The 13,326-nt window shown below is 53.4% G+C and overlaps 2 protein-coding genes across 2 annotated transcripts in view; one reads left to right on the forward strand and one right to left on the reverse strand.

Moving 5' to 3' along the window:
* Positions 1–3,658: 3,658 nt before the first annotated feature.
* On the reverse strand, positions 3,659–6,236 carry APOA4 (apolipoprotein A4). The gene is made up of 3 exons (XM_003794771.2): positions 6,103–6,236; positions 5,620–5,746; positions 3,659–4,846 (listed from the first exon to the last, which is right to left on the reverse strand). The coding sequence occupies exons 1-3, from the start codon at positions 6,152–6,154 to the stop codon at positions 3,820–3,822; spliced, it is 1,206 nt and encodes a 401-aa protein (XP_003794819.1). The 5' UTR covers positions 6,155–6,236; the 3' UTR covers positions 3,659–3,819.
* A 6,021-nt stretch (positions 6,237–12,257) lies between these two features.
* APOC3 (apolipoprotein C3) overlaps positions 12,258–13,326 on the forward strand; it is a 2,238-nt gene continuing 1,169 nt past the window's right edge. Inside the window, exons 1-3 of the mRNA XM_012808137.2 lie at positions 12,258–12,350; positions 12,915–12,982; positions 13,122–13,245. Of these exons, the coding sequence (XP_012663591.1) occupies positions 12,928–12,982; positions 13,122–13,245 (179 nt within the window). The 5' untranslated portion in view covers positions 12,258–12,350; positions 12,915–12,927. The remainder of the gene's footprint in view (positions 12,351–12,914; positions 12,983–13,121; positions 13,246–13,326) is intronic.

Here is a 13,326-nt window from a genome sequence, read left to right on the forward strand (position 1 = left end):
AGTACTTCCAGTCTTGCTGGCGGTAAGGACTGCATCCTGGAGAAGCTCTAGGGAATATTTATTGTTCATCTATTTCTGGTTTTAAAAGTAATACCCTTAAAATGGCTGTGATAAAACAACAACAACAACAACAAAACAGAAAATAACAGTGCTGGAGAGGATGTGAAGAAATTGGGACCCTCTATGGCACTGGGAGGAATGTAAAATGGTGCGGTGGCCATAAAAAACAGTTTGGTGGTCCTCAAAAAATGGAAGATAGAATTACCACGTGATCCAACACTTCCACCTTCTGGATCTATATTCAGGAGAGTTTAAAGCAAGGAGAGAAACATGTGTACACCTGTGTTCACAGCACCATTATTCACAGTAACGTAATGGAAAAAGACTTTTCTTTTTGAGGGGATGACAAAGTTCTTTGAAATAGTGGTGGTGGTTGCCCAACGCTGTGAATGTAATGAATGCCACTGAGTTACACATCTAAAAATAGCTAAAATGGTAAACTTTATGTTATATAACATTTTACTATAATTTAAAAATAATACTACAAGCCTCTCTCACCTCTGCTCCTTCCTGAGAGGGACCCACTTCCAACTCTCTTTGGAAGTGCTCTAAACTTTCTCTTTGTTCATCCGAAATAAACTCTCTCTTCGTTATCTTGGAAAAAGTAATAATACTAAAATGTTATCTGAAAACCCCAATATTATAAAAGTGTTTATAGTGGAGAGGAAAAACACTCACTACTGAGATGAGTCCTGGCCAGCTTGTTCCTGAGGCTTCCAGATTTCTTTCTTCTTCTTCTTCTTCTTTTTTGAGACAGAGTTTCACTTTGTTGCCCTGGGTAGAGTGCTGTAGTGTCATAGCTCGCAGCAACCTCAAAGTCTCCGGCTCAAGCAATTCTCTTTCCTCAGTCTCCCAAGTAGCTGGGACTACAGGTGCCCGCCACAACGTCTGGCTATTTCTAGAGACGAGTCTCATTCTGGCTCAGGCTGGTCTCACACACCTGTGAGCTCAGGTGATCCACCCACCTTGGTTTCCCAGAGTGCTAGGATTACAGGTGTGAGCCACCACACCTGGCCTTAGATTTCTATGTGAATCAGATCTTAAGATTCAAATGTGACTGGGCAGAACCCACCTGTGCCTTGCACAGGGAGCCCCTCCCCTTCTCTCTGGGAGATCTTGACACCACAGCATGGTAGTTGAGAGAAAAGTTGTGTAGGGGGATGGTTTAGGATCAAATTGGAGTTCCACAATTTGCTAGGTAATGTACCTCCACATTCCTCGTCTATTGCATCTCTGATGTCACAGTCTGTTGTGAGGATTACAGGAGTCAATATGGTGTGTATATAGTACAAAGCGGTTTGTTTGGCTTTTTTTGGTTTTTTTTTTTTTGGTTTTTTTTGAGACAGAGCCTCGAGCTGTCGCCCTGGGTAGAGTGCAATGGCATCACAGCTCACAGCGACCCCCAACTCCTGGGCTCAAGCAATTCTCTTGCCTCCACCTCCCAAGTAGCCAGGACTACAGGCACCCGCCACAACGCCCAGCTATTTTTTGGTTGCAGCCATCATTGTTGTTTGGTGGGCCCAGGTTGGATTTGAACCCGCCACCTTAGGTGTATGTGGCTGGCGCCTTAGCCGCTTGAGCCACAGGCACCGAGCCATACCAAGTGTTTTTTATTGATTAATTTAATTTAACTTAATTTAATTATTTTGAGATAGAGTCTCACTTTGTTGCCCTCAGTAGAGTGCTATGGTATCACAGCCCACAGCAACCTCAAACTCCTGGGCTTAAGCAATTCTCTTGCCTCAGCCTCCCAAGTAGCCAGGACTATAGGCCCCCGCCACAATGCCTGGCTATTTTTAGAGACAGGATCTCGGTCTGGCTCAGGCTGGTCTTGAACCTGTGAGCTCAGGTCATCTACCCACCTTGGCCTCCCAGAGTGTTAGGATTACAGGTGTGAGCCACCACGCCTGGCCTACAAAGTGTTTTTTAAAGGCACTTAGCATGAGTGAGCTTCAGCTTTATTGCCCTTAGATGAAGTCTCAGAGCATCTTGGAAGTTTCCAGACCCACCCAGGAACCCGCCCACCCTCTGTCCCATTTCCTTTTAGTGCCTCATTGCTGTTTGGCCTCATTGGCCCTTTGCTAAATCCATCCAGTAAACCTCTGGAGGCCAGGTGGGTTTGCCAAGACATTTTTACAGGGAGGTTCCTGCACTTACAGTGGGCCAGGAGTGGAGGTGGCTGCAGTGGCCTTAGTGACCTGGAATGCAGAAGCGAGAGCATCTGCAATCATATCCTTGGGCATCTACTGTGCTACAGCAGCAGTGGTGGCACATGAACCAGTTACTGCACGTTACTCTGTGCCCAATGCTGTGTTCAGTGCTTGACACCTGCTGTTCCATCAAGTCTTCCAAACACCTCTCTGAGCCAAGGATTGTCATTATCCCTAGCTTCCAAAAGAGAGTCAATTATCTGCCCCACATCACCCAGAAGTCAGTCAAAAGGTCATGAGTCAAACCCAGGTTTGTCTGATTCCCAAGCACACATCGCCCCCAATAGGCAGCTGTCCAGGACAGCACCATGGCCCAGAAAGGGAAAGGCCTGGGCCAGACCAGGCCTGGGTATCGCCACCCTGAGGGCTCCTTGGGAGGGAGAAAGGAGGCCCCAGAAGACCCTCCCAGAGCCTGCCCCCCAGCATGTCCCAGGCCTTTTCTAGAAAAGCCCTGAAGGGCCTGAACCCCCTTGGAAAGAAATAGGTGACAAGCTGGACTCAGAGACCTGGAGTCAGAGGTAAAAGTCAACGTGTCGACTCCTTGGCAACAAAGGCTTAAACTAGCTCTTCTCTGAGGCTCCCGCCACGAAGGAGTCTGTGTACCTCCACAGGTGGGGGCAAAGCCCATTCCCAAGCCTGCAACTGCCCACAGCTGGCTGTGCTAATGCCAATACCCGGTCCCTAGAACTCTGCCTCTAACCCCAGTAACTGCAAAGTCAGCTCCAGGCTGGCAGGCTGCTTGGTAGGCAGCTCCTGGGCAGAGGACACCAGGGGTCCACAGGATTCAGCACCTGCTCTCCCCTTCGTCCTGGGCTCATTCCTCAACCCTGAAGCCCTTGGACGTAGCAGTCAAGACATTTCTGAAATAAGCATGCATCACTTTTACAGAGGGCCTGGGGTGGGATGGGTTAAGCTAAACCTAACTTAAATAAGTCATATTCAAGGTTTAAGATCTTTGCAAGGAGAAATAATCTCCCCCACTGTGCTGTGAGCTCTCCAAGGCCAATGGCCGTGGGCTGCTCACCTCCAGACTTGCCCCTCAGAGTGAGGCGCCTCACACGCTGCACAGTCGCTGTTTGCTGGGTGTCCAGTGCCTGGACAGTGACGTTGGGGGTATTTAATAAATAGCTGTTGGCTAAATGCACACACCTGGGTTGTGTGTTATCTTGGGATAATGTGTGACGTCTTTTTCCATCTCCCCTTAGAGTATTCCCGACACACCTCTTTCCTGCACACCCTGCCCTGACCCTTCCTGCAGTCTCATCAACCCAGCCCTCAGAGTCCCCTAAGGTGTCCCTCACCAGGCTGCTACTTAGCTCTGCCAAGCAACAACCCCTTCCGCACTTCAGGCCAAGTCACAAGGAGGAATCACATGCCATCAGCCAGGACTAGATTCTCAACAGCTTTATTGAATACGGAGAGGTGGTGTCCCCTCCCACTGGACATCTGTCCTCAGGCTCATACCAGACCTGCTTTGGGACAGACGGACAGACAGGGGGTGGGACAGGGCAAGTGTCCTTGGAGGTGGGCCCAGAGCACCAGGGGCAGCTCAGCTCTCTAAAGGGAGGGGCCGCTGTTCCTGCACCTGTTCTGGCATCTGTTCCTCGTTTTTTTCCGGGGCCTGCTCCTGCACCTGTTCGGGGAGGGCAAGGGTCTTGTCCTGGCTCTCTTTCTCTTTGAGGGTGCTGAAGAAGGAGTTGACCTTGTCCCTCAGGTCCTTCTCCAAGAAGCTCAAGTGGCCTTCCATGGCCCCCGCAAAGGGGCCCAGGCTCTGCCTGAGTCCCTCCATCTGCTGCACCAAAACCTTGTTGAAGTTCTCCACTGGGGGCGCCACGTTGCGGCGAAACTCCTCCACCTGCCGGTCCAGGTGGCCACTCAGCTCCGTCAGGGACTTCTGCAGACCCTCGGTGTTGTCCTTCAGCTTGCTGTGCACATCCTCGGCCACCGGCGCCAGCTTCTGCCGCAGCTCCTCGGCGTTGGCTGAGATCTTGGCCTTGAGCTCCTCAGCGTTCTTCTTCATCTGGAAGGCCAGGCCCTCGAGCTGGTGGTTCAGCTTCTCCTGGACGTCCTGAGCATAGGGGGCCAGGCTGCGGCGCAGCTCTTCCACGTTCTGGTCGATCTTGACCTTGAGGTCGTCGGCGTAGGGCGTGAGGCGCCCCTTGAGCTCTTCCACGTTCTGGTCTATCTTGGTCTTGAGCTCGTCGGCATAGGGCGTCAGCGAGGCCTGCAGGTTGTCAGCGTTCTCCCGCAGCACCCTCTCCATGCGCTGCGCGTAGGGGCTCAGCTGGCGCTGCAGCTGCTCTGTCTGCGTCATGACCTGGGAGTGCAGCTCGGTAGTGTAGGGCCCCAGGCGCAGCTGCAGCTCGCGCATGTTGTCCCCGATCTTCTGGCTCACCTCCTGGGCATGGGGCAGAAACCGAGCCTTCAGCTCCTCCATTTCCTTCTGAATCTCCTGCTTCAGCTTCTCCGAGTCCTTGGTCAGGCGTTCGTGCAGCTCTGTGGCGAAGGGCACCACCTTCTTCTGCAGGTCATCCGCGTATGTGTTCACATCCTCAAGTTTGTCCTGGAAGAGGGCGCTGTGGGGAAGGGCACCGGGGCCACTATTATGCTTGGCATTTGCTTGGCAGGACCTCGTCTGCTTGTACACCACTCACCCCATACACCTTCCTAGAACAGGGTATGGAGTTCACCCATCTTTTCCCCTGGGGCCCTCTCTAAGGTGGATCACCCTTGGAGAGAGGGGTGTGATAGATTCAGTGATGACAATGACTCTGTGTCTCTGGGTCTCCCACTGAGTTTGTCTGGGTGTTTCCCCATCACATGACCATGACCAGCACTTTGCTTTCCCTCCTTGTCTGTAAAGTGCAGGGTTGGACTTGGAGGTCTTTCCAGCTCAGGTGTGTGTGACAGAGGATCACCCTGTGTGGCAATCGTGTGTTATGTCCTCAGCCTCTGCCGAGGTCTTCTAGCAGCAAAGGTGATTTCCTTGCATGTGCCCAGAGACTTCCCAAATAGCCCCGCCTCCCCCTGCTGGACTTCACTGGAGCTAGCCCTGGGGAATATATTGGAAGCCACCACATGACATCTCCTTCGCTCCCTCTCTTCCATGAGTCTCAACAATAAGATGTGGCCATTGTCAAAGTCTAGAATATTGAAATAGGAAGGCCCCTTAGCAATTATTCAATCCAACATTCCTTTTATGTGCCTAGATCCTAGTGGCCTCAGGGTCACCTAGTGGGCTAGTGGTAGAGCAGTGGCTATCCCAAGCTCAGCAGCCCAGCCCTGGCCAGTGCATCACATGGCCTTTAGGAGCACCCTGCACCATACCCCAAGCAGGGCCACCACTTACTTGAGCTGCTGGGTGAGTTCAGACTTCTGAAGATGTTCCACAGCTTCCTTGGCGTTGTTGCTCAGCTGGCTGAAGTAGTCCCATACCACAGTGGCCACCTGGTCAGCAGTGATGTCTGCCCGGGCACCTGAGCAGGTAGCAGAGAACAACTCATAAGGACTCAGCTCTTTCCTGGCCCATCTGCTCCAGCTGTGAGCTGCAGACTAGACATTGGAGGAGCCAAACCCACCAGTTTCCCTGTCTGGGCTTAGGTTGTGGGAAGCCAGAGGGACACGTGAAACACGTCCAGCACCAGAGCCAGTAGGCCCCCTGCTAGGAATGAGCCAGCTCTCTTGTGAGCCAGTTGGCAACTAAGCAGCCCTCCATGTCCACTGGAGGCTGACAGGCTCTCAGCACTGTCCTCTTTACCTTGGCCCAGTCTCTCTGTCTGCCCCACTCACTGCAGCAGCCTAAGAGCCTCCTCCAAAAACAGCTTCTACTCACTGGTGACAGCCACCAGGGCCAGGGTCAGGGCCACAGCCTTCAGGAACATCATAGGCTCCTTGCTGGGCTGGAGGAGTCTTGTGGTGCACTGGATCCTTCCTGGAATCAGAGGAAGCCAAGGAGAGGTCCTCAGTAGCTCAGTAGGGTCCAGTAGAGGTCCTGCAGTGAACTGACTGCAGCCTGGAGCCAGCCGGCCATTTAAACTCCCACCTGGCTCCCCGCCCCACCTCCCTCTCTGGTGTGACTCCACGCTGGAAGGTGACACATTCCCAGGAGGCCTCTTGGACTTTAGTGATCTTAAGATTACGTGGAAGCTGAGAGCAGACTGGGGCTTAGGTGGCAGTCAGAAGCTGCTGTTCTCAGTTTGAGCCCCACCCAGTGTGGAGGGGGCAGGGAGCCAAGAGGGGAAGGAACACGGCCTAGGGAAACCCCCGAGCCCAGGGGCACCGCTGGCAGCTCTGGGTCTGTGCCAGGCTTAGTAGGGTCAAAACCCATATCTCTGGGAGAACACCCCTACCCCACATCTGCCACCAACCCTGACTCCATCTCAGAACTTCACTAGCCCCTGGATGGAGTCCACACAGGGCTGCAGATGGGGCAGCAGGCAAAGACCTGAGTCTCTTGTCAAGGTGCACCAGGGAGAGAGAAGCCCTTGAGAGCCTTTGCAGGATGGTGGATGGAAATGTACTCATATCCCACCACTGCCAAGCTGTGCCAACTCGGTCTAGTTATTCAAAGCTCCAAGCATCAGTTTTCCCTCTGAACGATGGAGTTGTTCAATACATTCAATAAGACATTGCTGGTGAAGTGGGCAATACGGCCGTCCCTCAGTCCCTAGAACAGCAGTTCTCAACCTGTGGGTCGCGACCCCTTTGGGAGTCAAATGACCCTTTCACATGGGGCGCCTAAATACATCCTGCATATCAGATATTTACATTACAATTCATAACAGTAGCAAAATTACAGTTATGAAGTAGCAACAAAAATAATTTTATAGTTGGGGGTCACCACATCCTGAGGAACTGTATTAAAGGCTTACAGCATTAGGAAGGTTGAGAACCACGGCCCTGGAACCTCTGGCAGATCTCAGAACCACAGATGACAAGTGCCTTATAGAAAATGGTGTAGTGTGTGCATGTCACCTCCCTGGCTCCTCCTGTGTACTTTAGATCAGCTTTGGGTTACGTACACGACCTAATACAACATAAACGTTATATGAATACTTGTTTTACTGCACTGTTATTAAGGAATAATGACAAGGAAAAAGTCTGTGCATGTTTAATACAGACACAAATTTTTCCTAAATATTTCCTATCCATAATTGGTTGAATCTGCAGATGAAGAACCCACAGATGGGGAGGGCTGCCTGTGTTGTGCAGGCTCAGAGTAAGCATGGAAAAAGTGGTGCTGTTGTTATTATTCACTTCGTTTTCCTGGGTCGGGCACCGTGGCTCACACCTGTAATCCTAGCACTCTGGGAGGCCAAAGCTGGTGGATTGCCTGAGCTCAGGAGTTCAAGATCAGTCCAAGCAAGAGTGAGATCCCATCTCTACTAAAAATAGAAAAACTAAGCGAGTGTGGCGGCACGTAGTCCCAGCTACTTGGGAGGCTGAGGCAAGAGGATCTCTTGAGTCCAAGTGGTTGAGGTTGCTGTGAGCTATGATGACGCCACGGCACTCCACCCAGGGTGACTGACTGAGACTCTGTCTCAAAAACAAAAACAAAACAAAACAAATTATATATACATATATGTATATATACATACACACATACAATTACATATATATACAAATATATATAATTTTCCTGATTTGGATAAAACCAAGGAAATCAGTAGAGGGACAGTGGCAGGTGAGACCCAGCTCTCTGTGGGCACCAGGTGGGCCGGAGGCAGGTGATGGAGAGGGTGGCCTGAGACCTGACTCCTGCCCACCCCACCCCCTGGCCAGGCTCTCAGGGGTCCTCGTGGCAGGGGAGAGGGAATGGTAGTGGTAATGCCTGTGTGCGCAGTCACAGAAAGACAATATACCATGGTCAACTTGGGTCTCTCTACTGGAGCGCACCACTCCCAGTGACTGTGTGGTGACATCATCATGTTGCCCTGTTTGACCTGTCTGTGCGTGCAGTCCCCAGCGCCTTGGTGGGCTATGGTATGTAAGAATGACAACTGTCAGAGTAGACTGGCATTGTGCTAACTCTGCTTTACCACGTCCTCATTTTTTCTGATACCAAAAGTGACTTGATGTCTTTTTTTTTAAATTATTTTTTATTAAATTGTAACTTTGTACATTGATGCATTTGTGGGGTTCAAGGTACTGCTTCGATATACCATGTGAAATGTTTACATTGAACTAAGTAACACATCCATCACAATTATACTCATTTCTTAGACTTGATGTCCTAGAGGGTTGAAGACACCCAGATGGATGTCACTGACGCTGGCACCCCTTCTGCCGGGTCCCCCACTGCTCTGCAGTGGTCCTCACCCCACCACGCTGCCTCCAGTGTCCCAGAGCTCGGCCCTCCCTATCTGTGCTGTCTCTCCATAGTTGTTGGGTTCAGACTCTGGGGTCCAAACTCCCTGGCTTTGCCTCCAGGCTCTGCCACGTACTGCCTTGCGCCCTTGGCCAAGTCTCATAACCCCTATAGCCTCATCTGCCTGCTAAACTGAGGATTAGTCCATGTAATGCTCATAGCTATGTGTGCCACATAATAAGGGCTCAGTCAGTAAAAGGCTCACTGTCCTGTTAGGTTGACCCATTAGCCCCAGTCCCATTCCCAAGTCAAGCCCAGTCCAGCCTGCAGCAGGAGCAAAGGTCCCTTTGCTCAGTGCCCCTGTCCCTTCCCTTAGGGACAGAGCTGAGGAGACAATGAGTCATGAAGGACACTTCAGCTGCAATTTGACCTCCTGGACTTACAGTCTGAGCAGCAGGGGCCACCAGCATGTGACAGGTCTCGAGGTGCTTCTGTCGTACCCGTCTGCCCAGGTGTACCCACGCTGGGCGTGCCATGCCATCCGAGCACGTCCAGGACGTCTACAGATTCACAGGACTGTGCAGATAGCGGGGCAGTCATTGGGCGCAGCCTGGGCCAGCTGCTTCCCAGCGTGGCAGGGCTGCGACACCGTTAATTAATGCATTTACTTCCCAAAGGTCTGTACTGTTCTATAGATGGATTTGTGTTGGGGAAAGGGACACAGTGAGAGCCCTTTGCCTGGTCTCAGAGGTTGAGCTGCTGATGGGCAGAGCAGATGGTCAGCCAGCCAGGCCTGGTCCTGTAAGTCAGGGGACATCCCCGTTAGTGTGCACAAAGAGCCTGTGTGATCTTGAGTGAGTCATGTCCCTCTCTGAGCCTCAGTCCCCTTGTCTGGACAACAGACAGACCTAATGGTTGGTGAGACAGTGGTGAGAGTTCAGCATTCCCTACCATCACCCGGCCTGGCCATCCATGCAGGGATCAAGCCAGGGGTCAGTCCAGAGGTCAGAGTCAGAAGTGGACAGCGCAGACCAGGCAGGGACAGGCTCAGCCAGGGACAGGCAGGTCACACGGACATGTGCCTCACGTATGCTTCACACTGGCCCTTCTCCCAGGGCAGAACCAAAGGGGGGCAGCTCCTATTGACAGAAAGGATCTGGATGAGATACTAGGAGGAACTGCCAGCATGGAGAGGTAGAACAAACAAGGGCCTCTGGCCTGCAGCGCTGAATCAGGGCTGCCCAGCCCGGCCTGGTGGCACAGGCGTGGCTCATGGGCTCATATCATGGACACAGGCAGAAGCAGAGAGAGTTGGCCCAACCCCAGAGAACCATTTTTGGCCCCAACTAGTCGAGCCCCCCCTTCCTCCCACCTACCACTAGGTGCTCCCTGAAGCTAGGTCTGTGGGCCAAGAGCAATCTCCTTATTCTGGTGGGGAGAGTATTGGGAGGGAGAGAGAGCTAAGGCTGGTTACAGAGAGGGCTCCACCCCACCCCGCAGCCCAGGCTGGACTGCAGGAGGGACGTGGGCACTCACAGGAGCCAAGCCCTGTGAAAGAGACAAAGCCCCAGGCCTCCTAGAGTTGGGCTGCCTCCAGCTCAGTACCACACCACCGGGTCTCTCTGCCCAAGTCCTCTGACCTCTCTGGGCTCAGTGGCCCACTGCCACACAGGAGAGAGAGAATAGGCTTCTCCTGACCCTCTGCACAGGGGAATGGGACCCAGCCAGCCCTTTCTAGCACGCCTGGGTCCAAGGACCTTGTTGCCCACCCCAGCCTGGAATCAAGATCCCCCTGGTAAGGAACAGGCTAGAACAGAGGAGGGACGTGGGCATAGCTGGTCCTCTCCCTTCCCATGCTCAAATCCTCTATCCCCTCACAAAGTCCACTCTTAGAAAAGGATCTGAAATGGATTTGCCCTGAGGTGTGTAATGCTGTAATTTCTTTCTGTAGGACCCAACTGGGTGTTTGGAGACCCAAATTCTGGCTCTCAGCCCCACCAATGACGGGCTGAGCACGGGTAGGTCTCTATCCTTTAAGCCCGTAGGTTTCTTACCTACAAAATGGAATTAATGTTGATGTCACAGTAGTCTGTCGATTCTCATTTTAGTGGAAAAGAAAGTCTTTTTTTGTTTGTTTTGTGACAGAGCCTCAAGCTGTTGCCTTGGGTAGAGTGCGGTGGCATCACAACTCACAGCAACCTCCAACTCCTAGGGCTAAAGCAATTCTCCTACCTCCGCCTCCCAAGTAGGGACCACAGGCACCCGCCACAACACCCAGCTATTTTTTTGGTTGCAGCCATCATTGTTGTTTGGCGAGCCCAGGCTGGATTCGAACCCACCAGCTCAAGTGTATATGGCTGGCTCCTTAGCCTCTTGAGCCACAGGCGCTGAGCTGGGAAAGAAAGTCTTAAGTCAAAGGAATGAATCTCTAATAGAGGAATTTCAGGTCTCAGCCACAAATAAAGAATTCTGAAGGTAGAGCCAGGCACTTTCTCAGGCCTCTGGTTTCATGCCAGGGAGTTAGTAACTTCTTCCTGAAAGGTGGCTACTTTCCAAAGCCCTGTCTTTATGTTAGAGGCCCCTTCTGCCTTCAGACGACACTGTGGGAAAGGATGTAGTGTCCGCGAGGAAGAGAGAGAGGTTTGTCGAGCCCCCTCCATGGACCAGCTGCTTTGTACTTATCTCATTTACTTTTCACCACAACTCTGGAAAATTGACATTCTGTCCCCATTTTATCCTGAGAAATTTGAGGCTCTAAGGTGGTAGGTCTTTGGCCATAGGCCATATGAGTAAATGCTCAAGGCATCTCTTAATTCTAAGATTTCTTGGCTCCAAGGTCTTTGCCTCTGGAAAACAAAGCTCCCTATCCTGCCATCCGGACTACAGCTCCTGCTGTGGGCCAGTGGGGAGGGTCAGAGGCTTCTCCTGGACACTGGCTGCCCCGTACAGCACCTCTGAGCCCTCTCCTCACCAGCCAGGGGGACTGTGAGCACTGCTATTTACCCGCTGAGGAACCCGAGGCCCAGGGTGAGAGACTCAGCCTCAATCACCTCTGGGGAGGGCCCTGGCCATCAGCCCAGCTCCTGGCCCAGGCAGTGTTATCAGTGGGGTCCAGAGAGCAATGTGAGGAACAGGGGAGGGGGGCACAGAGGCCTTGGGCTCAGAGCAGCCTTTGCCCTTCTCCCACCAATCCTTGCCCTCCTGGACTGAAGCCCAGAGTGGGAGGTGCTAGGGAGGGCTGCGTGAGCGCCACTGTGTCACCCTCCCCCACAACGCCCTGCCCACTGCTCTTCGGGGCCCTCAATCTAGACACCCCCACCCCAGCCCACTGACTTATTCTCAACTCTGAAGAAGCCCTCACTTCCACTCTAGGCTGATTTCAGTGCTTTGGGGCGTCAGATAGAGGGGCCTAAAAACTCAAGTGTAAAGGGCTGAGAAGGGCCTGAGGCCACTAAACCCTCTCCCATGTCACCAACCTCTCCCTAGGGAGCCAGTCCGCTGAGAAGGAGTGGGCTCTCCCCAGGCCTACCCCAGCTCCTGGGCTACGGGCGTGGCAGGGGACCAGCGTGGGCATAGTCTCCCAGGGATTTCCCAACTGTCAGCAGCTGGCTGCATCTGGCCTCCCTGCCTCGGGCCCTAGTCTGGACTGGTCAGCAGGTGACCTTTGCCCAGCTCATTGGGTCCTCAGTGCCCGCTGCCCTGGGGACAATATAAAACAGGTCAGAGCCCTCTGGCCTGTCTACTCAGTTCATCCCTAGAAGCAGCTGCTCCAGGTAATGCCCCCGGGGAGAGTGGAGGATAGGGGAGGATGTCAAGGCAGAGGAGGCCCCCTCCAGCCCAGCCAGCAGCCTGCAGAGAGCTTGACAGCCCTGTGGTAGCTTAAGGACCTGAGGAATCTTCCTTACCCTCAATTAGGGGAAATGGAGGACCAAGAGGGAGGTCACTTGCCCAAAGCTGCATAAAGCACAGGGCTGGAAATGGCTCTGAGTCTGCAGCTCCCCCTCATTCCACGTGCCTGGGAAGAAGCATTAGGCAACCCAGTCTTACCCTACACAGGGCAACTGAGGCCTGGGAAGGGCAGAGATCTGCCCAAAGTCAGACTGCACACTAGTGGCAGAGACTGGGTCAGGCCCCAGGTGCTTTGTCTCCTAGGCTGGTAGGTTTTCTGCTCTGTCCTGTCCCCTCCCTCAAGACCTCCCCCCACCTCCACACCCAAAGTCCCCTGTCTCAGAGCCATGGCCCAGCTCAGGTTCCACCTTAGGGGCCACTTCCCCAGAGAGGGGGCCAGAGGTGGTGGGGAGGGTGGTGGGGTGTTCCTCACAGGACACTTCCCGCAGGAGCAGAGGCGCCATGCAGTCCCGGGTGGTCCTCGCTGTCGCCCTGGTGGCACTACTGGCCTCTGCCCGTAAGCGCTTTGTGGGGACTGGGGTGGGGGCAGGGTGGGAGGTGGTTCGAGGATCCCAGCCCTGATGTGTGGCCAGGCTGGAGCCAAGGGCTCACCCTAGAGGCCGATCCAGCCCTGCTCAGTTCTGCTCTCCCCGCAGGAGCTCAAGAGGCCGAGGATGCCTCCCTCCTGGGCTTCATGCAGGGCTACATGCACCAGGCCACCAAGACCGCCCAGGACGCGCTGACCAGAGTAAAGGAGTTTGAGATGGCCCAGCAGGCCAGGTACACCCACCAGCTCTCCTTCCCCATGTCCCCAGCTACCCTTGGCCTGGCGAGAGCCCTGGTACTGGGACTGTGGCCCTC

The sequence above is a fragment of the Otolemur garnettii genome, unplaced genomic scaffold (genome assembly GCF_000181295.1).
Source record: "Otolemur garnettii isolate 467f Iridium unplaced genomic scaffold, OtoGar3 scaffold00086, whole genome shotgun sequence".
Taxonomy (NCBI): Eukaryota; Metazoa; Chordata; class Mammalia; order Primates; family Galagidae; genus Otolemur; species Otolemur garnettii.